General features: G+C 38.6%; 1 protein-coding gene across 1 annotated transcript in view; it reads right to left on the bottom strand.

The window, feature by feature from the left end:
- Window positions 1–1078: 1078 nt before the first annotated feature.
- ANO2 (anoctamin 2, calcium activated chloride channel) overlaps window positions 1079–23688 on the bottom strand; it is a 28893-nt gene continuing 6283 nt past the window's right edge. Inside the window, exons 3-8 of the mRNA XM_010186782.1 lie at window positions 21709–21857; window positions 10855–11007; window positions 10695–10747; window positions 8571–8752; window positions 2523–2628; window positions 1079–1360 (exon numbers count right to left, since the gene is read on the bottom strand). Coding sequence (XP_010185084.1) covers window positions 1079–1360; window positions 2523–2628; window positions 8571–8752; window positions 10695–10747; window positions 10855–11007; window positions 21709–21857 — 925 coding nt within the window. The remainder of the gene's footprint in view (window positions 1361–2522; window positions 2629–8570; window positions 8753–10694; window positions 10748–10854; window positions 11008–21708; window positions 21858–23688) is intronic.

Genomic DNA, 23688 nt, shown 5'->3' with positions numbered 1-23688 from the left:
TCCTTCTCTGGAGACATTCAAAACCCACCTGGACGCCTTCCTGTGTAACCTCATCTAGGTGTTCCTGCTCCGGCAGGGGGATTGGACTAGATGATCTTTTGAGGTCCCTTCCAATCCCTAACGTTCTGTGATTCTGTGTGATTCTGTGATTCTGTGAATATGCCGCATGATTTACAGGGCTTAATTCCTTTCTCACTCATCAACTTCACACCTGTGTTGGTTTAGTGGCTCGATTCCTCCTCATACTGGCTGAATTCCCAGTCTAGGTGAGAGGAGAATCAAACATGCAGGGTTGTTTGTTTTGGGTTTTTTGTTTTGGTTTTGGTTTTGGTTTTGGTTCAGGACAACGAATAACAATGAGCTTCCCTGGTTCCAGCAGCTTCCCTTCATTCTGATGCATATGTTGTGGCCTCTCTGCTCATCAGCACAGGCATTCAATCTCCAGCTAAGCAAAACACAGCATATCTGTAGATGAAAGTGCTAAGTGATTCCCATTCCTTCAGTTTCCACAGCTCTGTGCCTTTAACAACAGCCTTGCATGCTCTATAGAGGCAGCACCAAGTGACAGTGTATGTTAGGAAGGCACAATGACTCCTTGAGTCTCCACATGTTTAGAAACCATCCCCTAGCACCTACAAGCCGTGAGATCATGCGTTGTGCACTTCACCGTGGTTGGCTAGGTCTGCCAAAAGATAGAAACTAGAGCAGGAGTGTCCCTTGTATTCCCTCTGCCCCACGGGGTGTCTGCAGAGAGACGGTTGCCATCCTACCACGAAAACTGCGTGAGTGAGACTTCCTGCATGCCTACCCACCTCGCATGCATCATCACAAGGACCAGCTACAGTCACAATATAGCCCTTACCTTGCACTGATAAAGTCTGAAAATGTAGCCCAGATAGCATATGAAATGTAAAGGAGACACTTGCATTTGGAGTTTCTAAGGAAGCAAAGGAAACCTCCTTTTTGCTCCCTCTTTCTTGACGGTCTCTCTCTCCCTTGCTCCAGGTTCAGAATTTTATGTCACACAGTAAGCAAGTATTGCAGAGGTAAGCATAGTATGCTACCCTCCCCTAAGGAGTCACACTTCTGTGTGCTGTGAGCTAAAGGAGGTAAAGCTGCCTTTCTGACTTCGGTTAAACTGACTGAAGCTAGCAGCTCGGATCCTTTCACCTTTAGTCCCACTTTTGCGTTTCTGCTTGTCGCGTGCGATAAAGCTTTCAATCAGCTTCAGTTTTTCATGCTCTTCCTTCAGGAAGAAGTCAACAAGCACACTCTTCTCCTTTTTGATCTGTTCACTGATGTCCTTGGGGATGTCAGGAATCATCCAGTCCACCAGAACACTGAGGAACATCACCAAGTTCTGCAAACACAGCAACAGATGTGAAGCAAGTACGAAAAATTCAAAACACTTGCACTAGAATAAAACTAAAACTTTGCTACAGCTATGAACCAGATATCAAATACATATCGCTGATGGCATGTACTATTAAGCTGTTGAGTAAGTTCAAGAAACAGCTCACAATGGTGCACAATTTGCCCTCAGTGGAGCAGCTGAATTAAAGATATGCTTCAATTAGTTTTGAAATGGGAAAGGACTTGGAATCATCAAATGATACATGGCCTAAGAAGCTAAAACAGTGGTATGCTTTACAGGCATCCAAAGGTGCTCAGTTCTTAATATCAAATTAATTGAGACCTTGTTCAGAAGCCATTACTACAAGGGCAACATCAGTGGAAGCATTCTCCAACACAATCATACCCATGTGTTTCCAATGTGGCCTGAACAGACAGAAGGGAAATTTCATGGTCATTCTGTCCTCAAATCCTTCTGTCTGCTGACAAGCAGGATTTTTTTCACACTACTGCAGCATACAAGCCGCAACCATGAACCTCAAGTGCCTAGGTCATTACAGGTGGTGCTCATAACAGAGGCAGGAAGCAGACTAGGCAAAAAGTTTTGCTTCTTTGTGAAATTTATAGATAAATTATGCTTTGAGGTTTATATAACCATGATAATGCTTTGAAAACTGTTGTGTTGTGTAATGCCTCAAAATATGTGAGAACATTTGCTGACAAGGCTACTAGCATGAACCCTCTGTCTCCATCTGATACAATGGATCTAATTAACCAGGGAGTGTACTCTGGCAGAGCAACAGGCAGGCTATTTGAAGCCCAGCATAACCAGTTGGTCTCAAATGTTCTGCAGCCAGCAGTGGAAAATTACTGAAGACGGCACAAAGTAGCAGAAGATGGCAATATAAACCAGGCAAGACTCACAGTCACACTTAGGAATATTTGGCAGGTGAGGAGAAAAGAAAAAATTCAATTTCAAAAGAAAATTTTAATTTGAGGGGTGGACCAAATTTGACTATGGAGAGATCTCAGATCATGGAGGAGAGCAGAAGGCTGGGTATTTGCAAATAGAAAAGCTATACTGGACATGGGCTTCTTTGACACATTAATTTCAATCCATTGATTATGATATTTCTGTGACAGAAATTGCAGCAACTCAACAGACTTACCTGAAATAGAATAACAAAAGCCAAGCGAGCGGATAAGACAGCCCAGTGCTGTTTAGAAAATTCATACCGATTTTGGGACCAAGGTGGTTCTCTGTAGTCTTTGAACCTGTCAACAGAGAGAGGTCAGTTACCACACAGTTCCAGCAATCTCCTCCTGCACCAATTGCTTTGGTTAAGATGATTTTCCAGTCACAAAACCTGAAGAATCAAATCCTCCAGATGTTTCTACTTCAACTCTGATTATGAAATACAGCTCCAGAATTAGACCTGGACTATCTCCACTGTATTTAGCAAGCTTAGTCTGGTTTTCACAGTTGCAACCAAAATCGGAATATTGTTCTAATGCTGGAAATTTGCAGATTTTCCAGGATTTACAAATGTCCCTCTTTTTTTTCTGTTAAAGATAAATTGATCTCAGTGTACAGGGAATAAGGTGTTGAAATTAAAGCATAGGGATAGTCCAAGAAATTTTCAGACTAAAAGACACAAGCTTCCATTCACGTCCCCTAAGCCTTGATTAATTTAGGGAATAATTCAGCCCATGTAAAATTTGACTCACACTTTGGCGGTTCCTGTCTTTACATTAACGACAGGGGGAGGCATGGGAAAGACACTTCCTAAATTAACTGTCTAGCCTTAGACAGGATAAAACAGAGCCTTAGTGGTTTGGTGTAAAGACTAATGCTTTTAGTATTATCATCAATCATTTAGAAGTAAACAACAGGCTAATAAAAGTCACAGATGCTCCTAAATTGGAAAGTTTTGCAAATACCAGGAAACAAATAAAGCAATAAGAAATCCAGACAGGAAACACAATAAGAATAATCTGGGGAAATGGGAAATAATTAAAAAGAAAACAATTGAAGGATCTTTGAAAGGATAGAATTTGAAAGAAAATGCAATGAAAACAGCCTGGAGCTTACAGTGGCCAACAAGTTAGCACAAGATTGAAATATAGCAGCAGGACAGTATGAGTTTGTGGATGTATAAACAAAAAGCATGATGGTGCTGGGAGGTATTAGCATTTCTCTGAACAGCACAGGTAAGGCCACACTTGGAATGATGCATTCAGCCATTCAGCTGTGGGGATTTCAGAAGAAAAAAAAAGGGGAAAAAAAAAAGAGGGGAAAGAGGGAGAGAAAAAGATAGCAACAAATTGAAGGCAGTTCAGCAAAACAATCCAGGGGATGAGGGGGCTGACTCACCAGAAAAGATTAAAGCAGAGCACATGTATTGCTCCACTTTGGTAAGTAACAGCCACAGTTGGACATGATAACCATGCACAAATTGTGCCCTTAGGACTGAAAAGGATAATTTAGTGCTGTTCACAGTGTTTGACTAGGAGTAATGGGATGAAATTAAGAAAGGGAAAATCTGTTCTGAATACCACAAAACCCTTCCTGACAGTAAGATTCATTAGACTGTGGAAAAGCCTTCATCAGAGGATAATGGAGAAGGTTCATATATAAAATCTGTCAGCTTCAGTTTGCAGGTGCGCTTACCAAAATTACCTTCAGGTTCTATCCACATGGTTTTGCATGTTAAATTATACATTTACAATCCACACACCCCTTGCATCCTGCCGCTCCCCCCGCCTCCCCAAGAAATTCAGTCTGAAACGCTGGCTGTAATTCTGTGCTGCACCTTCTGGAGACAAAGGACACAACCCATGATGGGGAGAGAAAGGAGAGAAAGGAGGAGAAAACAACCTAAAATTTGGAACTTTATTAATTTATTGAAGCACTATCTGGGCTGTGTTAGACCCTGGATCATTTGTTTTGTTCAGTGGTGCATGCACAGCAACCAAGCTCTCTGTCCTTTCTTACGCAGGATTCCTGTTTGGTCCTGTGCTGTGCCTGTGCTGTGAGATTCCTGCTCTGGTACCTTTCTGTCCTGTGTGTTCTTCGAATCTGTATATGAGGGTTGCAGCAAGGGCCTAAGTCAATTCCCTTTAATTTAATCTGCTTGAACATCAAAGCCAAAGAAAACCACTGAGTTTGTTGTGGATTTTTCCTAGAACTATAAATCAAACCCAATCTTGAAATGGAGCCCAGGTTCACCTGTAAGGGTCACCAACTGTGGTGGGTTTTCTATTTAATGTACTTCAAGCTTTACAAGCTATGTAAGTGTTGCAAGACATCAGACCCTATGGAAATTTCACCTGGCTCAGCTGGAAATCACAGCTGATGGTGCCTTAATGTACATTCAACAGAACACTAGCAAATTATTTATGGTGAAGGGAGATGTTAGAGCTACAGACAAGGTAGCTGGGCCTCCTCCCCACCTCCCTTTTTAATTACTTTATGTCACATGGGATTTCAAAGTGCAATAACCTAGGCCTTTTCTATGCACCATACTCAACAGGTAGTTTGTTTTTTTAAAAAAAAAAAAGACCATCTTTTCTCTCACCTCTTTGATTCACCATTCTTAAAATACTTGATTCAGCAAGTATACTAGGAACAGCAAATGACTGGTGCTTCAAAGACTACTGTGTTTCAAAAAATAGCAAACAACACTAATTCCACTGAAAAAAGGAAAGAACATGAAGTAGTCAAAGTGATTTAAGAATAGAACACAGAAAGGTTCTGAGGGGAAAAATTAAAATTTACGCTGAAAGTAGAGAAATATTGGGGAAGTGTGGACGAATGGAAAGGATCAGGCAAGACTTAGAGAAAACTGAATTGAATCCAGAGCTAAGAGTAATATGCCAGTATATTTCACAAGTATGTTGTGTGGGGGAGAAAGAAGGACTGGTAGAAAAGTTCAAAATGTGTTTGTAGGTGGAACTGAAAATTATTCTAAATAAGCTTATCTGTTTAATTTCCCGTTTCAGCTGGTCTTTGACAAGAAACTGAAGAAAACATGACTGAATCACAGGGAAGTAGCGTTTCAGCAATGCATGAGTATATAAGAATTGTACAGGGGAAAAACATCAGAATCCACTAGTGATCACTGGGAGTAGATGAGACAAATTCCAGGACATTAAGAAAATTAATTAATTTGAAGACACTTTATAAATGTGCTGAATATTGAAGCAGATTTGTGCTAAGGGAAAAGTTCCTTTAACGACTCCATATTTTCCTTCTTTTCCGTGTGATCACCATGCTTTCATGTACTCCATTATTGTACCAGATTATAAAGATTAAAAGGGCTAAACCAATAAAAATGCCATATAATTTAGCAAGGTTTGCTTTTAATTTGGCGTCAGCCACACAAATGTTGTTTTGCTCTGAAAAAGCAATCTTTACAACTTATGCTATGCATCAAAATAGCATTACAGCAATGTTTACTTGGAAGCAGTGTCAAAGAGTTCACAGAATTGTAGAAAATGATGCTCAAAATATTCAAAGAATGTATTCTGGACATTCGATGGGAGAGTTGTTTCTGGCTTTTTATGGTTATTTTTAAGATACCTTAATCTCTGGCAATGCCCGTAAGGAGCAAAATGCAGGCTTATTGTAACCACATTTATCTCCAGAGGTCACAGAAATCTAAGAATAAGAGAGGTCAGCTTGTTCCCAACATGTTTGCCAGAAACAGAAAAGCAGATTTTATTTCCAGCTTAAGGGACAGTGTTTGTTGCCTGTCTCTTGGGACACAAGCTAGATACCCCATATTTTATCACAGTGATATTTCTGTCCAAAGCTGAGATTTTGATAAGATTCAAATGAGACGGGTGATAATGAGAAACAGTGAATGTGGGTGCTGACATATTTTCCTGTTTCCTGATACTGGAACAGAAATGCTCTCATCGTTGTTTCTCATTCAGACTAGTACTGGGTCAAACATTTAGTGTATGCTCCTTGTTTGTAATACAGTGGCATGGACTTGATATTGTCAGACAAGGACCACTTTTATAACTAGTGTGGATTATTCACTTCTCCTTGTATTGTGGCTCCATTGAATCCATGCTAATCTGAGGAGTGCATTTCATCACTGTTATTAATGCACGCATTTCCAAATACACTGACAGTCATACACTGCAAACACAAGCCAGTGACTCAGACCAGGTAAATAGTAGCAAAGTGAAAGTAGCAAAGTCACAGTTAAGTAGGAAATCCATATGGATCGAGATGCTTGTTGCAGGAAAACACAAACTAATTTGTGGATACAAGTTTAAAAGTGCTAGGAACCGAGCACAGAAAAGCATTTCACAGATTTACAAGTCTATCAGAAAGTACCAGAGATGCTGCACACTCTCGCATGCAACATTTTACTAAGAAATAACTCCTAGTAACATACTGAAATGGGAGCTCACAGAGAACAACATTTTGAGAGATGAAAAATGAGAAGTCCCAGGTTTTAAGGTGCTTTACCTTGTCTGCCACAAGGAAAGCAGCTGCTAGAGCACAGCATGCAGCTTTAAGCACTGGACCACTCAAGCTATTTGAGCAAAATGTCTTATTTCCTAATAAAATCAGCATGGAAACCCCACCCTAATTTTGTGACACATAGGTATGTAGTCTACATTTAGAAATGTGCGGTCATTTAGAAGCAAGGGGAGGTTTTTGGCTACTTTAGAAACCCAGCTAGAATATGATACATTAAATAATTAGTGAAAAGAAGTTAGCTGTTCTGAAGGGCCATTTACAGTAGCTGTTATATGCATAATTGCAAAGTTATATGCATAATTGCAAAGTTAATTTCTTTCTCTGCTTTAAAGTGGCTGCTTGTTTCTAAATTAATTTATTTTTAGAAGGGTAAAATCAACAAATATTTAAAATTAATTAATTTAAAAAAAATAAAATCAGAATTTTTGATTTATTCGAAATATTTTCTCTCCCAAACTTTAACATGAAGACAAAGATTTTGGTAGGACAAAAACATGCATCTTAACTAGCTTCAGTTACAGGCCTTTTATGTCACTCTGAGAGCTGTTATTGCAGATTCATCAAAGAGAAAAACAGTCACAACTCAATGGTAACCCTATAAAAATTTTCAGCTGCCTTAGCTATATCTTTCTACTCTGTAAATAAAATTTCCTTTAGAAACTCCGAATGTCAGATATGCAGAAATGTAGGGATCATTGGAACTAATAATGAAGAAATGTATCTGTTATAAAGGACAATTAATTCGAGTGAATGGGAGGAAAGAAGAAAGAATTCTGAAGCTTTAACCAGACAAGGCTACTTAATAATAACAATATCTATAATACTAACAGTATTTTCTGCTAATATCTGAGTATTCAATGAACCAGTATTGCAAGAAAAGGTCAATCCGATGCTTCATGGTATGTGAATGTCACTTGTAAGACTTGTCTCATCATTCTCCTCTGCTTGGTAACTGATCTTGTGCCCTTGCTTTGACACTCATGCTGAGAGACTATGCTGACAGATTTCAAGAATCCCACCTTTGGCATCTTAGTAAAAATTTGTTCTCAGAGTAAAATGACATATTGGAAGCATGAGAGCAAAGACCTGAGTTTGAGAAAGGAGACTGAGAAAGACAGAGACGAAGCTAGTTTTAGAATCAGGATAGGTTCATACAGCAATTATCAGGAGTATCACATTCCAAAGCCTTGCAACACATCAGAAAAAGACAGTGAATATATGCAAATGTATTATGTATCAAAACAAGAGAGGCCCATTAGAGACCTGTGTGTAGTAAAAACCACATAAATGAAGGCTCTCCTTCCAAAGAAAATGGAATAGCAAGTTTTGTGATTATTTCTTGCCATTGCAGAGTCTAAGCACAGTGTGATTTCAAGGGAGTCCAAAAGGAAGGTGAGGCAGGCTGTTGAATGTAGCACTGATTTGAGGAGTTCAGTTCTGAACAGACTTGGGTTGTACTGCCTTAAAACAGTTCTTTGAATTTCTGCATATATTTATTTAAAAAAACCAAAAACAACCAAGATTACTTTGTGAGCTCTGGGACCACATTAGTGGTTTCTCATGAAGACTGCAACTACTCCACAGGTATCTGCACTACAGGAGCAGTGGACTAGACATTTTGGACATATTTTAAAGTTCCCACTTGGAAAAATTTTGTCTGACAAAGGACCCAAAGAAATTACTTTGATTATGCAAACTGTCATTAGAAGTACTTTACCTGCAGAATAAAACATCCTGTGCAGACGGGGAGTTTTCTGGCTGTGTTCCAGCCTTGAGATGACTGACATTGAAGTATGAGAGCGTGTGATTGATGAAGCCATGCATGGTTCCATTTTGACTGTATGCATATTGATACATAAGGCGTGGAATGAAATCAGATGTGACAGCAATTACAAAAGCCTGAGAGATGAAAAAAAAAACCCAAACAACTGAAAAACAGTGTTGTGAATCTATGTCTAATGTGTTTCAGATTAAGTTAATTCAGGTGACAATTTTCACATTCAAGTAAGTTTAGAGTGGTGATGAAGTTAAATGGCCGGACCTGATACAGAACATATATAAATGCACAGTAACCTGCTCTGTCTCTCCATGGGAAGGCTGCAGTTAGGGAAGTGGAATATATCTTAGAGCATAGAGTAGCAAAAGTAATTAATGTATGGTACATTTCTTCAACTCTTTCCATCCCTGGAGGTGTTAGGAAGTTTATCACTAGTTTTAAAAAACTACAATATGACACAATATCTAGTTGGTATAATTTGGAGTATAATTTGCTGTAGTCACACAATGTTATCTGAGATAAACCAGTTGAGTGTAAGGTAATCAATCTCCGTATTTCCCTCTGTATCAGGATTTATTTATCAGACATTGGTGGCTGTCATGATGGTATAAAACTGGTATAATCGTTAAGTGAATCAGACACAGAAGTGTCCGGATCATATAAATAAAAATTCATTAGATTAATTTTAAACTACATTTTGCTAAATAGTTCTTCTGCATCAGTATTATTCAGAGGAGCAAAACTGAGCATTCAGTGAGGTTTTTTTAAATTAGGTATGTACATATTTACATTTATGTCAAGAAAAAGAAGCTAACTGATATTTTAATGGAATTTCTAGGAAATAAAAAAATGGTTAGAGTTTGTTTGACACGGAAAATACTCAAGGATCATAAATATGCAGACTGTATTTAGGTAGAACTGAGAGCCTGCAGTGTTTTACTCATGTAGCACATATCAGTGCTGAAAACCTGAAATATATCCCTGATGGTAAAATTATGGATATGTGCAGGGTTGCACAGGTTTTGTACCTTAAATTCTGAAAACTACCGAGACATGAGTGAACAACGCTCCACTCAAATCAGACAACACTGCTTTTCTGGAGTCATTATATTTCTCCCCGTTGTAATGATCTCTTACATACTGCTATAGAGTGCTGTTGTGCTGGAAGCTATTGTACTAGATAAATTGCACAACACTTCTTCACAAGTTTCCCCTTCAGCAGTGACAATCATCTGCCTTTCTAAAATGTTTTGATATCTTTGATATTTTCTGATTGGACTCAATGATCTTAAAGGTCTTTTCCAATCTAAATGATTCCATGATCTGTAGATCAAAAACTCATGAGATAGTATTACAATTAAACTTCTAGGACATGAGTCTTTTTTTTCAAAAAGTATATACAGGAAAATTTTACTTAAGGAATACACGTAGAACAATAAACATAATATATATGTATACCAGACACGCATTATGTTTGTGTAATCATTCTTGTTCTATGAAAGAATATATTTTCCATTAGTATTTTGTAGCTTGGGGAAGTGTGTAACCCAACTCAAAAGAAAAGCTACTCTTACAGAAATACTCACTCTGTGGGAGAAATTATGTTTAGGAATATAACCATATCTGCATATGCCAGAACAAATGCTAATGCTATCTAATTAAACACTTACTTGTCCTAGAAGCTAGGATATTACATTTACATCCTTTTTATTCATACCAACAGTTACATTAGCAGAGTAATAGAAAAAGGCATGGGTATGAATGAGTAATGTATCTTTATCAGTTATCTGGAGTGTTGCCTGCTTGTATCTCCTTCATTGGTTGTTATATGAATTAGTCTTCCTTTCCTACATAACACAAGGCTTGAGAGAATGAGATGAGTGAATGGTCATCTCATGTGTAGTTAAATCATATTTTACACTTCCACAAGAATGAACTGGATAATTTAGATTTGATTGTATTTTATAGCAATTGAGAAAATTATACTTCACTTTTAAATTTTGTATGAGGGACAACTTAAGCTCCCAAGATCCTGGTTAGAAACTGGTGTAACAAAATACTTACATTAATGATAACTGAAAGCTTTCCAATACCACTCAAAATGTTATACCAAATTCCTGTAAGTGAAAAGCAGAAGTTATTAATGGATTTACTGTCATCTTTCTTCTTCTTCTCTATTGATTTTTTAGTGTTATCTTTACTGTAATGTTTTTTCATTACTTACCTATATCTTTTGCTCTTACTGTGTCTGGCCTCCTCAGTTCTGTAACAAACTTTTTTGCATCAAGCCGGACTTCTATAATGTTGTTCAGAAGAGCAAAGAGAGGTGCCAGGGGAAAGGAGGCAACAAAGAGTGTGACAAAGCCAAACTGGATAACTGGAAGATAAATATACAATGTTTTTTTTATATCTTCTGAAGGGAGCTGTTAAATGCAGCTAACAGCAAATTGTTGATGAGCTTTGTGGGTTACAAAACCCATAAAACTCCACAATTTGGTCCCAGTAATAAATATTACAAAGCAAGGCTATGAAAGAGGGAAAGGTTTGTCACTATACTTTGTGAATGTTTCTAATAATGTTTCTAGTGTCTAGCACAAGCACAAGCCAAATAGTAAATGTAATAAAGTACAAAGGGTTCAGGTTGGATTATTCTGTATTTATATATAATTAACTGATTAAGACTGTGCTGTTCTTCCCTATCTTTTTCCCTGTAAGGAAAATGATACACAAGCAAGCAAGAGGAGAAAAATCTACAAGGTGTCACTGTTTCTTCCCAGCTTTCTTTGGAAATCTTGGTGGCAATCTGGCAAAAGCAGGAACAGAATAAGTATCTTTGTGGATGCATGCACCTGTAGTATCATATAACATTTTTATCCCTCCTTATGTTAGCAATATTCTCCAAAGTTAGAAATCTTCCTCTTTAAGTCCTAGCAAAGGAGAATGCTGTAAGCACTTCTTTTTTTGCTGGGTTTGCATTTTGGCTTTAGTAGTTTGTGAGAAAGCAAGCACTAGTCCACTGGTCCTAAACAACAAGCAGTAGTGCAATGAAGAACGTATCTCCTGGGTTCTCCATGTTTGCTACAAGAGATACACAATTAATAAGTCTGTCCTTTTCCACGGGGGGGGGGGAACCGAACCAATCAAGCACCCACCCAATCAACCAAAGAAAATCCTCTCACTTTGAAGTGGATGGCACATTTTGTATCATCTTAATACCAGTACTAGACTTCTAGCATCACAGAGTTCAGCTCAGCACTCATAGTGATATAAACAAAAAGACCACGTTGTTTTCTGAGTGAATTATGCCCCTTTTCTAAAGCATAGGATGAGCTGTCTTCATGCAAACAAATTATCTTTAAAGCAGCTAAGAAACCACCCTGCAAAAGCACAATGCTGACATAACTGTGTTTTTCTGACAAGTTTCAGTGCTCTAGAGATGCTTCAAATAATGTAGTAGAAAATGAAGACCCTTCAAGCAAGCTCCTTCAGTTTTTGGGTGGGCAGAGTATCCTTAATTCCCCCTTCTTTTAGTAGCACTTCACATCTACCTCACCTGCATAAGTCTCATTTGGGTGCAATTAGAGTCTGAAAAGGGTTAACTTTGTTGGTTTTTTTTTTTCTTGCAAGGTGCTGAGGAATTAACAAATTGCCTAAAAGACTGTGTCTTCCATGGAAAGCAGGAGGCATCAGTGGTGAATGTTACTCATGAGACTGGATCATTTCCTTGTAAAAATGCTACATTATTTTAAAGTAATACTTCTGGGAAGTGAGAGAGGTTTATTAACCCAGAAAACTAATGAAGAGCAGAAGAAGAGGAAAGAGACCAAAAAGTATGCTGACCAAATGCAAAGGCAGTAATCCCAGTAAGATTAAACTAATAAATTTAACTGTGACTTAGACTTCAGAATTAAATAAATAGTAGTATAGAAAAAGGGTTGGTGTGTATGAGGCCCTATTTACTGTGGCTTCTCTTTCGGTAAATCCCTGTATAAGTTCTCTCTCCATTATGGGAGGAATCTATTGCACTTTTTGTGAAAATCGGGGTTCTACCTAGCACAACTGTTTACTTTAAAATTATTTCCTTAGGCACTGTTGTCAGAGCCTACAGCTAACTGATAAAAGAGCTTTCTCCAGGATCTTATCTTGCATTCTTCTTCTCTGTGTGCATATTGCAAGTCTTCTGACTGACATTCCTCCTTTTCTCAGTGACAATATATCTCCACAGTAAAGTAATATCTCTGTATTACATATATGGCCTTTTGATTTTCATTCTCATTGTTTTGGTTTGAGATAAAGAGTATACTCTAACATACGCTATGATGGAGCTATTTCAAAGCATACAAATATCCTATCCTTGAAATCATACTTTCCTGAATATTTTATGTTCAGAGTCAGGAAAAGGAATTAACAAGGAAATAAAAACAGATGTTAGAGTAATGTCCAAAAAAACAGTGAAATGCTTAGAAAAAGACATAGTGCCAAAATATGCCTTATTTGGTTTTAAGTGAATTTAGCAGGAATAGAGCTGGGAGGATTCTGTTAAAAAATATAAAATTAAATTAAAATGGAGTATAGGTATGAACCACACACATATTTGCTTTGATGTTATTTGTATCCCTTTTATTCACTGCCTGGGAAAATGCAGTTTAATTTTTTTTCAAGTTCATGAAAGAAGGTTCAAGGTATGCAATTCTGGACAATTGTGTAAATGTCTTCATAGAAAACTCTATGCCAGAAGTGTTTGTGTGGCCATCTTGAAACTTCTTTAATCTTCTAGCTTCCTTTTTATGCGAGTGTAAATGATGTGGAAAGCTGGCAGAAGAAACCCAAAACCAAAACCAAGCACACCATAATTTAGATGGTCTTGTGTAGTAAACTAGCAAATGGTCATTCAAAACAAGCAGTCTGTGAACCGCCTCAGCAGCTTAACAGTACTTGTTTAGTTTGGTCAGTATTTGTAAAAATAAAAAACCTGCACGGATCAAAAATAGAAGAATCCCTGCTCTACAGTTCAGGACCCAGAAGCAATCTAGTTGCAGCACCCTGGAGTTTTGTGGACTCCTGTCCCTTCACAGTGGAAACATTTACAGTACTTTTAGGACACTCACAAAGGCTTTTCCACCAAGGACATCTGATGCCAAGACATCCTATATTTGGCCGGAGGACTTGATGGCAACCCTGGAATACCCTTTTTACATTCACGCTTATGCCACAAGGTGTCCATACAAAGCTCTTCTAGTGTTCACATACAACCCTATGATGCCACACAGGAGCCCTACCTGACCTGGTTGATTATTTTCTTGCGCTTTCAGGTTAAAGGCTAAAGAGAGCTATGCAAGGAGCTGGACCTCTGAAAATTCTTTTCACAGCTTTTCTACTTACCTGGTAGGCCAACCTGGAGACAGCAGAGATGAACATCACCCAGCCTCATGGCACAAGCTAGTGAACAAAATAATTGAAGGTTGTGTATAAGGGGAAGTCAAGGACATGGGAAATAATGCCTTCTCCCAGGGCATCAAAACAGGAGGCTAGACGTGCTGTTAGCAACACAGACTCTATTTCTGATGAGAGAAAAATGCCAAACCATGTACTATTAGTGCTCAGGACAGGTCACCTTTACTGTCTGACTTAAGCAAAGGCCAGACCATGAGGTTCTCAACACCTGATGCCACATCTGCAACATCTCATTGAGGCTTAAGCTGGCTGGGCCCTGAGACAAAAACTATAAAGGACAAAAAACATCCAGAGAAGACTTTCAGACCACAGCAATTCTCAGATCTCTGCTTTTCACAGAAGCTGTTCCTCTGTGCAACAGTAATAGTATCTGTCATAGGATTGTGCATTACTGGTAGTAAACAATGGAAGGTTCACTTCTATGCTAAGTGACTTTCCTAGTCTTAAGAAATTTTCAATATTGTTTTCATTGAGGCAGTTGTTCTATCACCCGATAACTCCTCCCTACCTGAGGAGGAGAACCAGGAAAAGGAAAAAACATGTGAATTGAAATTGAAACAGATTAATTAAAATAGTAAGAAGAAACTAACATTAATACCAATATTAGTGTAAAATACACAGTTATTCTCAGTCCATGTAGTGATCATGAGCTGTGCACTCCCAGCAGTGAATCATAGATGACAAACACTGTGAGTACTACATATCCAGAAAGAGTGCTACGGTCACATTGAACACGGGAGTAGGCCTCAGGAACAGAATGACAGGCAAGACCCTCCACAGGAGACAGCCATCAAGGGAAGAGGGCCAACCCTAGCAAACTCTCCAGTTTATACTGAGCATGACGTTTATGGCATGAAATACTTCTGCTGGCCAGCTTGGGTCATTTGCCCTGGCTTTGGCTCCTCATAGCTTCAGCACCTGACTAACTCAAAACTGCTAAAGACCTTGATCTCTATGGCAACCTGCACACCAGTGCTGGCCAAAACCTAAAAGAAAATGTTATATCAGCTTTGTTCCCATCAACTCGAATGCTGTAGTCTTCTCAAAAATGCAGCTTTCTTGAATAGAAAATTGATTCTACAGTTCTATCTCAGTGAAACCAGGACAAATATACATTCAAGCCTGGTTAAGCAACTAAGGAAAAGATGTCGTTTACTACTCTTTGGAATGTATGTGTGCAACAAACCTACGCACATCAGGCTGAGTTGGTATTTTCAAATCCATCCTCATTATAGAGATTATAGAAAAATGCAGGTTTCTCTTCAATTATTCCTTTTTTTTTTTTCTTCATTCTGCTGCCTCACACATTGCCTTTTTGATGGCTTTTCCTGCTTTAGGGGAAATTCTTCCAAACCTCTAAGATTAATCCTTATGGTAGTCAGTAGCTACAGACATTGGATCTGATAATTTTATTTTTCAAAATCAAAAGGTAATTTTGCCATTGATTTTTAACAGAAGTTGGATGATGAAACTCTTCATTATTATTCATCTTGGAAAAAAAATTTTTTCACTTAATTGCCACATGAACTTTGGACTCTTAGAGGGTTTAGACTGGAGAAGGGAAGACTGAAAGAAATAAGAATCTGAAAGTCATTGCTGATGTCAGTTTCTTCTCAAGAGAACAGCCAGTAGTAGTATAAATTTCACATGTTCACATGCATCGTTCAGCTGGTTTTGGAGCTGATTTCATAAAGTTTGTCTCATTAGTAATATTTATTGTTACTCTAAACATTAATTTCTTGCCAACTCCTATCACTGCAAGCAGTTACACAGGTTGCAAACTTGCTACCAGTTGGATGAGGAAATTGCTATACATGCTACCTACTTTGGGAATGCATGTGGTCTGGTATATTGGGCTGGGTCAAAAGTCATTGAGCAGTTTTAGAAACAGGAATTACTAATGACAAATTTGACATATGCTAACAATGACAATTTATGTTTCAGGCTTCCTTGAGTAAAGTTTTCTGATCACACAGGAACATTAAGAGTGTCTCTGCTTAAGAGGGTCTGCTAAGAAACACAAATATATATCAGTTAATAATATAAAAACAAACAGTCATCAGAAATTTCACTGATGCAAATCATAACTATGTGTAGACATGTTATTGACTGACAAGGCCTGTTCAAGAAAGAAGTTCAGCACAGTCTGCTGACTGAAATCAGATTCAGAGTTCAGCTAACTGAAGAAATTACCCACAAAACTTTCCCCATAGGAAAACTTAGACATTATTTGCCATAGTGAAGAATTCGTCTCTTCACCCCACACTACCAGTATCTGTAAAATACCACTGAAGTCAATGGAAGTCTGCCTGACTTGTAGACTTTGGTTTTTACACTGTTATAAGTTTTGGTATCTCATTTTTTTTTCAGTTTTTACGTATAAGTTTTATAAGCCTCTCCAAGGCTTCAGGGTTCCTAGTATAAGAAATCAGAATAAAAAGAAATCCCAACATCCTTGAAATGGAAATTCCAAAATAGAAGTGGGATAGTTATCATCAAAAACTTCTTCACTTTTGGTGTATTGTACTGCAAAACTTATCCTCAGATTGCTTCAAACACTGTACCTCAGACAAGTGGTGCCTCACCACTGATCTGCTTCATAAGAAAATGCAAAGATATTATACGATTTGCTGCATGGAGGGGTTGGGTCAGACTCCAGGTTTCCTTCAGAAAGGCCACATGTCAATCCTTTTAATAGAAATTAGTAGAATAAATTCTATATAGGTAAAAAAAGGCAAAGAATGTCCATTATTAGGGTACAGCCTAGCGAATGGCAGACCCAGAGTCAAGTGTCTCAGCTTAGTCAGAGTCTTTCTGTGTAGTCTTAAAGCTGTCACCCATCCTTAAAAGCAGGAGCATCCTGGCAGGACACACCTGCATGTAGTGAATATTCACAGATGGATACATAAACTGTCCATGCCTGTTTCTGCATGTAATGCCATCATCATCTGAATGGGGGAACCCAAAGGCTACAGTAAGCCCAGTCTAGTTTCTTAATCAGCTGCTTAATTCCTGGTTGAGCAGATAAGCCACTGATAGCAGTGGGAACTTCCCTGAGTAAATCAGTGTGATCATTAAGAACTAAGTTCTTAAACAGCAGTCAGATTTCTCTCTTCTCCTTAATATCACACCTCTTCTTACATTCCAATCATTCTGACTTTTTAAGCAATTCAGAAAAAAAAACAACCAACCAACTTCCTATGCAAAACTGCAATGTTTCCCTTCCCTCCCCCTCTTAAATCAGATTTAGAAAAACAGGTAAATAAGCTATGAAACTGCCTCTTGTCTGACCATTTTTTCAGCTCAATGCCCTTTAAAACAATCCCAGCTGACAGGTTCAGCACTGAGCTGCACAAAGTACTTCCTGGCAGTGTGGGTGGTCTGAGTCACTCTGCAGTGAATTTGACAGCTGAGTGCAATGATATGGACCTGGGGCAACAAGCAGGCTGGGGAGGTGCAGCTTGGGTTTCATTGGCTGCACATTTCTCTTGAATCTCACAGGCAGGGCATAGCTTGCTGTGGCACACTACAAAGCTCAGTGAGCTATTCCCTTCACTTGAGAAGCTAATTCTCCTGTTGTAAATGTTTAGATTAGTGATTCATCTATTCATTTGCAGGGCACCTATCTAATTATCCCTGACTGCCTGCTGGATGAGACACTCAGCATTGTTTATCATCTAGGCACAAGAGACTAATCTAAAATACAGGCTGAGTGTTCAGTGATTTATAACATCAGTAGCTTAGACCCTAATAGTGCAAGTTATTCCAACAAGGCAGCCTCTTGCATCTCAGTGGTGTCCTCATCAATGAATCAAGGGTTATCTCCTACACAGACATCTTGAATCAGGGTGACAGCATCATCACAGATGCTACGGAAGTTTGCCGCAATGGAGAGTGGAAGAAGCTTCCTCTCCTACCTGGATGCTTTGCATTACGTCCAGCTACAATTAGAAGAAAGCACCAGTATATAATACTTGGAAAGTGGGAGATCCCAGTTCATAACATAGTCAAGACTCCATCCTGCTTCTGCATCAGTCAGCCACACTTCTTGGTTATCATAGAGCATTCCCAGCATTCTCTGGCCCATCATATCTGAGAAGAAGTCTGGCTTCCCCTCACCCTGCCAGTGGCCTTTACTGTAATTACCTATTCATGCTGTGACCTATCGCGTGCTGTAGCTCACAGAATGAATATCAACTACCACAGATGTGTAAGGACAAGAAATTAAATATTTATAAACAGTTGTATTTATTCTATTTATTTATTACCAATAACTAAAGGTCTTTGTCCTTAGAGAGAACTAGCCAACCAGGAATTTTATGATGTTAAAGTGCAGACATTTCTAATTTATGCTTGAGCATAAAAACATAAGAAAATATTTACAAGGGGAAATGTCTGTATTTTTTTCACCATTTTTTAACTCAAAAATTGCAAAGGAGTTTGCTTAAAGTTTCCAGGAGGAAAAATCATCTTGGGCTGAAGTAATACATGGAAAAAAGAAATCCTAAAGGAGATTTTTTTCAACAAAGTGTCATTATGTTCAGAAAGGGATAAGGTAGAAGCTGCAATACACAGCCAGATCCTAAAGTGAGTTGAAACAATTGAGAGAAAGATGATGGCAGGTGAGGGCTTCTTTATGTCAACTTAATGACCCTACAGAAGGCAAGGTTCATATCCATAAACATATCCATAAGAGATCCCAAATCTGCCATTATAGAAAATATTTCATATATGTGTGTATATACTTCATATACACATATATCTACATATTTATATATTTACATAAGCCCATCATTACATAAGATACCATATATGCATTTATAAATATATATATCTATATATTAGTGTAGTTTTTTATATATAGAAAAAGCCTATATTTTTTGACTTTTTTTTGTCATAAAATGCATTCTCTTTCAGATGTTTAGAGAATAGTGGCTTGTTAGAATAGGAGTTGCCACATACAATATCTAACAGATGTCTGGGTTTAGATAATATGCCCATCGACAAGCTGTGGTTTCTTCCTGAATACTTTTACACCCTAAAGCTTGTGTTTGCCTGAATTATTTCTATTCTTCCTCCTCCCTCACCCATACCATTCCCTCTTTCTCCTACTCTGCCTCTCCAGGGTCTACTCATGAGTTAGCTACAAGGCTGAAGGGTACACTGCAATTTTGGTTTGCATTTAGTGTGAATAGCCTGGCCTCTTATGTACTCCCTAGCATCCTTGTGTGCTGCTTCTTTTCAGGTTCATTTCCCTGAGGACACACGAAGTTGGATTGTGTCCCAGGGCTGCAAGATTGAGTTATTAGGTGATTATTTGTACCTCTGTCCTCCTGGGTTCTGTTGAGTCACAAAGATACTTCTTGGAGTTTATAATAAACACATTTTAGAGTAAGAAAGGCAGCATGTATATATTTCACTCTGGACTTCTCCATCAGATACTTGATATTTGTTCTTAGTTGTTTCACCTGTGAAGTACTTCTGCTGGAGCAGTGGATGAGTAGAGTTGGATGTGTGGGGATGAAGGGATCAAACTATCTCAGTGAAAACTGACAAGAGGCAACAGAGGATTCCTTGCAAGACAGAATTATACCAAATGCCTTGTTGTTAGGTTTGTTCTCTATATCCATTTATACAGGCTGCATACTGTACTCATAATTTCAAACTTCATTTCATAATTAACACCACAACTTTTGACAAAGGAGTTTCATTTCCTTAAGAGCAATGTGCAATCAAGATGCCAAAGGGACAAGACTTCCAAACTAGACCCACTGAGGATAGTGGCACAGTGCCAAACATGTTGAAATGAAAATTAATTATTAAAGATGTTTCTTTTGAACAAACTCAGTGCTTTAAAGTTTCTTTCTTGACTCTTGACTTCCAGATTGCGGAAAACACTCTAATGCTACATCCCAAATGACTTACAGTGGCCACAAGGATGTCAGATTCTAAATCAGAGAGTCTTTTAATGATATGCAAATGATTGATCAAGTCATTAAGTTGTCAGCAATCCACACTTTCAGGTAATAAAACGTGCATGCAGTTCCTCACTGATAGACATTGCATCTTGAGAGAGGCATTTCTGTGAAGCAACCCAACCAGCTCCTGGGTCCCACCTAGTGGAAATCAGGAACTGATGTCTCCCTGACGTGATGTCGGGGATTACCAATTATGTAGCTGTAACAAGTTTGCTGATGGTGCTAAACCAGGAAGTGCTGTTGACTCTCTTGAGAGACAGGACACCTTGCAGAGAGATTAGTCAGTCATTAATGGCATGAGATTTAGCAAGTCCAAATTACAGATTCTGCACCGGGGAGTAGTGCTAGGCACAAGTATAAACTGGAAGAGTAGTGGCTTGCGAGCGGCTCTGTAAAAAGGGATCTGGGGTGCTGGTTGACAGCAGGCTCAGCACGAGCCAGCAGTGTGCCCTGGCAGACAAGAGGGCAAATCACATTCTAAAGTGCATTAAACACAGCATAACCAGCCTATCAAAAGAGGTGTTTATCCTGTTATATTCAGCGATGGTGCAGCCTCACCTGAAGTACCGTGTGCAGTTCTGGGCCCCACAATTTAACAAGTATGTGAAGGTTCTTGAATGCATCCAGAGGAGGGCAGCAAAGCTGGTGAAAGGACTGGAAGGCATGTCCTGTGAGGAGCAGCTGAGGAATTTGGGTTTGTCTGGTTTGGAGAAAAGGAGGCGCTCTACAGCTTCCTGAGGAGGGGAAGTGGAGAGGGAGGTGCTCGTCTCTGCTCTCTGGTATTCAGTTATAGGATGCATGGGAATGGTTCAAAGCTGTGCCAGGGAGGTTTAAACTGGACATTAGGAAACATTTCCTTACCAAAAGGGCTGTCAAACACTGAAACAGGCTTTCTAGTGAGGTGGTCAATGTCCTGTCCCTGTCAACATTTAAAACGCATCTGGACAATACTCTTGATAATATTCTTTAATTTTTGTTCAGCCCTGAAGTGGTCAGGTAGTTGGACCAGTCCCTTCCAACTGGAACTATTCTAGTCTAGTCTAGCCTAGTCTATCAATCAAGAAGCTCTTATAGGCTGAAGGTTCTCTCCTATTGTACATGAGTGTGGATTTTAAGCATATCTGGGAATGCTGTGTTCGTGGTTCAAGCCCATCTAACTGTCAGTCATGAACTGAGTAATCTAAAAAGATGTTCCTAGAGTTTTCTGTTGTAAAGGGTAATTTACTTCTATGAGAAAATACACATTTATATTTTGGAATCTACATATTTTAATGACATTTGAAATATTAGTGAGTAATTTTAATTTTGAGAGGAAATACACCAGACGGTTGTGCTGCCATTCAGAAAGACCTCAATAGTCTTGAGAAATGGTCCAAAAAGAACATTCAGCAGAGGAAAATAGCAAAGTCTTGCACCTGAGGAGGAATACTCCCAAGCACTATTACGAATTTGGAACATACCGGCTGGAAACCCGCTTTAGAAAAAAGGGCTCACAGTCCTGGTGTCTTGTCTGTAATTTTTGCAAAACTACAACTGTTTTGGGTGTTTTTCCTTTTATCATGCCATACAGTCATATGATACATTGTGATTGTTCCTGTGGAAAAGTACGGTTGTTGCAGAAAGGGAAGAAAATTCATAAAACTTACTCATTTCCATGTATTCTGGAGTCAGCCCAGTGAAAGGTTCCAAGATGTAGTCAAGATCCCACTGTTGAGGATCCTTTGACTGGTTGGTGTCCATTTCCTTTGGCTCAGTTCTTTCATCCTTTAGCTTCCTGAAGAGCTTCTTTAACTTCCTGAGGAACAAAAGTTCAGATTGAACAAAGTCTTCTTCTTTTCTTTTTTCTTTTTTTTCAATACAAGTTCTGGCCCAAGTCTTTGTATAGCAGCATAAAATGCCTATCATCTTACTTCGGTGTCCCACAGGCTTAACTTTCAGCAGCCTCAGAAGTTCTGAAAAGTATACATATTGAAAGACTTGCTAGGCTGGTGAGTTTTCATTGCCCCTGAAGCAGAAAAGTAAAATGGTTTCCTATCATTTCTTAAGTAAACACAGATAAGTAATGTTTCCCAGCTCCCATAGATAAGAAGAGGTTGTGTCAGAGGTTCTCATTTTGACCACATTTTACAATAATATTGGACATTTTGTCCAGAGTATAAATTACTCACACGAGTGAGCAATTATTTGTGCAAGTATTTATTTGGACCTATGTAGGAATAGCAGTATCAACTACTGTCCCACTGAGATGGGGATCCAAATTTAACGACACTGACAAAGACATGAATTTTTGTTAGAATTATAATCTTAGTTTAAAATGAATCCATCTCTAAAAGAATAAAGTGTTCCCAATGCCCCTCACAGATGACATTTTAAATGTGTATGCTTCTATAACATCATGTTATTTTACACCTTGAGAAATTCCTGTGGAAAAATGTAATTGAATGAGATATTTATTCAAATTTATGGAAGTGAAATACAGTTGAATTAACATGAAACATCAAGATTTATACTTATTCATTTGTATGAATCTGTATGTCTTCATTTTGTAGATGAAATTTATCTTTCACAAATATGCAAGGCATTACTTTATAGATTTTTGCATACGTGCCATATGAGTGAAAATCCAGACTAATTCCAGTGATGTTTTGCCAGCGGCGTAAGCAGGGCTCTCCCACGAACTTTTCCCTCACAGCCTGCAATAAAGCCTTTGAACTAGAGGTGTGTGGCCTGAAGACAGAAGTGTATGGGGAAATGGTAGGGGTTTTCATTTGTACCTCCAGTTAAGCAGAACCACTTTGTCAGATCCTAACTTAAGTAGCAGGGCAAGGCTAGCTGGCAAACACACTAAGGACTTTGCTGGATAGGTTTATTGTTTTGTTCCTGAATATACACTGAGCCACAGAGGAACACTGTCACCACACAGCACAAGGCACAATAGCCGCCTGGAAATGACCACAGTGGCTGCAGAATTTCCACACCAACCAGTGTTTACAGGAACCATTAAATTTCACCAGTATGGAGAAAATGAGGATTGGCAGACACTCAGATGTAGATTGCATCAATCCCTGTCAGTCCCAGGATCACAAAGCTGCAAACAGCAACAGAACAACTCTAGCTTTTGTTTCAGATGCAGCTGAAGACGTAGTTCCTAACTCTGATGGTAACATCCTCTGGACTTTGGCAATACCCAGACATATTGAGGCTAACCAAATACTTTTGGAACCCAGAACATTCAGTTTACACAGTCTTAATAAAAGGGTAGGGAGATTTAAAATACTTAAAAAAAAAATTAGATGTATCCTTACAAATATATTTACGTCCTATATCAAGCAAACTCAGCTATTTCAAGACACTAAAATTTCCTTTCCCTCCCTCTGCTTTTATGGCAACTGAGGGAACTTGTCTGTGGCAGAAGTGATGTAGTATTCTGAGGATGGGAAACTGGGGGCAAGATTTAAAACAATTAAAGAATTCCCAGGATGCTCTTCCAGCATATCCCAATTAATTTCCTAATGTGAGGGACTCTCAGAGGCCAGTGAACAATAAGTTCAAGATAGTGCTGATTTCTATTCCAATAAAATGATATGAACTATAAATGTCCCTCACATTTCAGCAGGCAGATGAGA

The sequence above is a fragment of the Mesitornis unicolor genome, unplaced genomic scaffold (genome assembly GCF_000695765.1).
Source record: "Mesitornis unicolor isolate BGI_N332 unplaced genomic scaffold, ASM69576v1 scaffold6586, whole genome shotgun sequence".
NCBI lineage: Eukaryota > Metazoa > Chordata > Aves > Mesitornithiformes > Mesitornithidae > Mesitornis > Mesitornis unicolor.
This window is presented reverse-complemented; position numbering and strand designations above follow the sequence as displayed.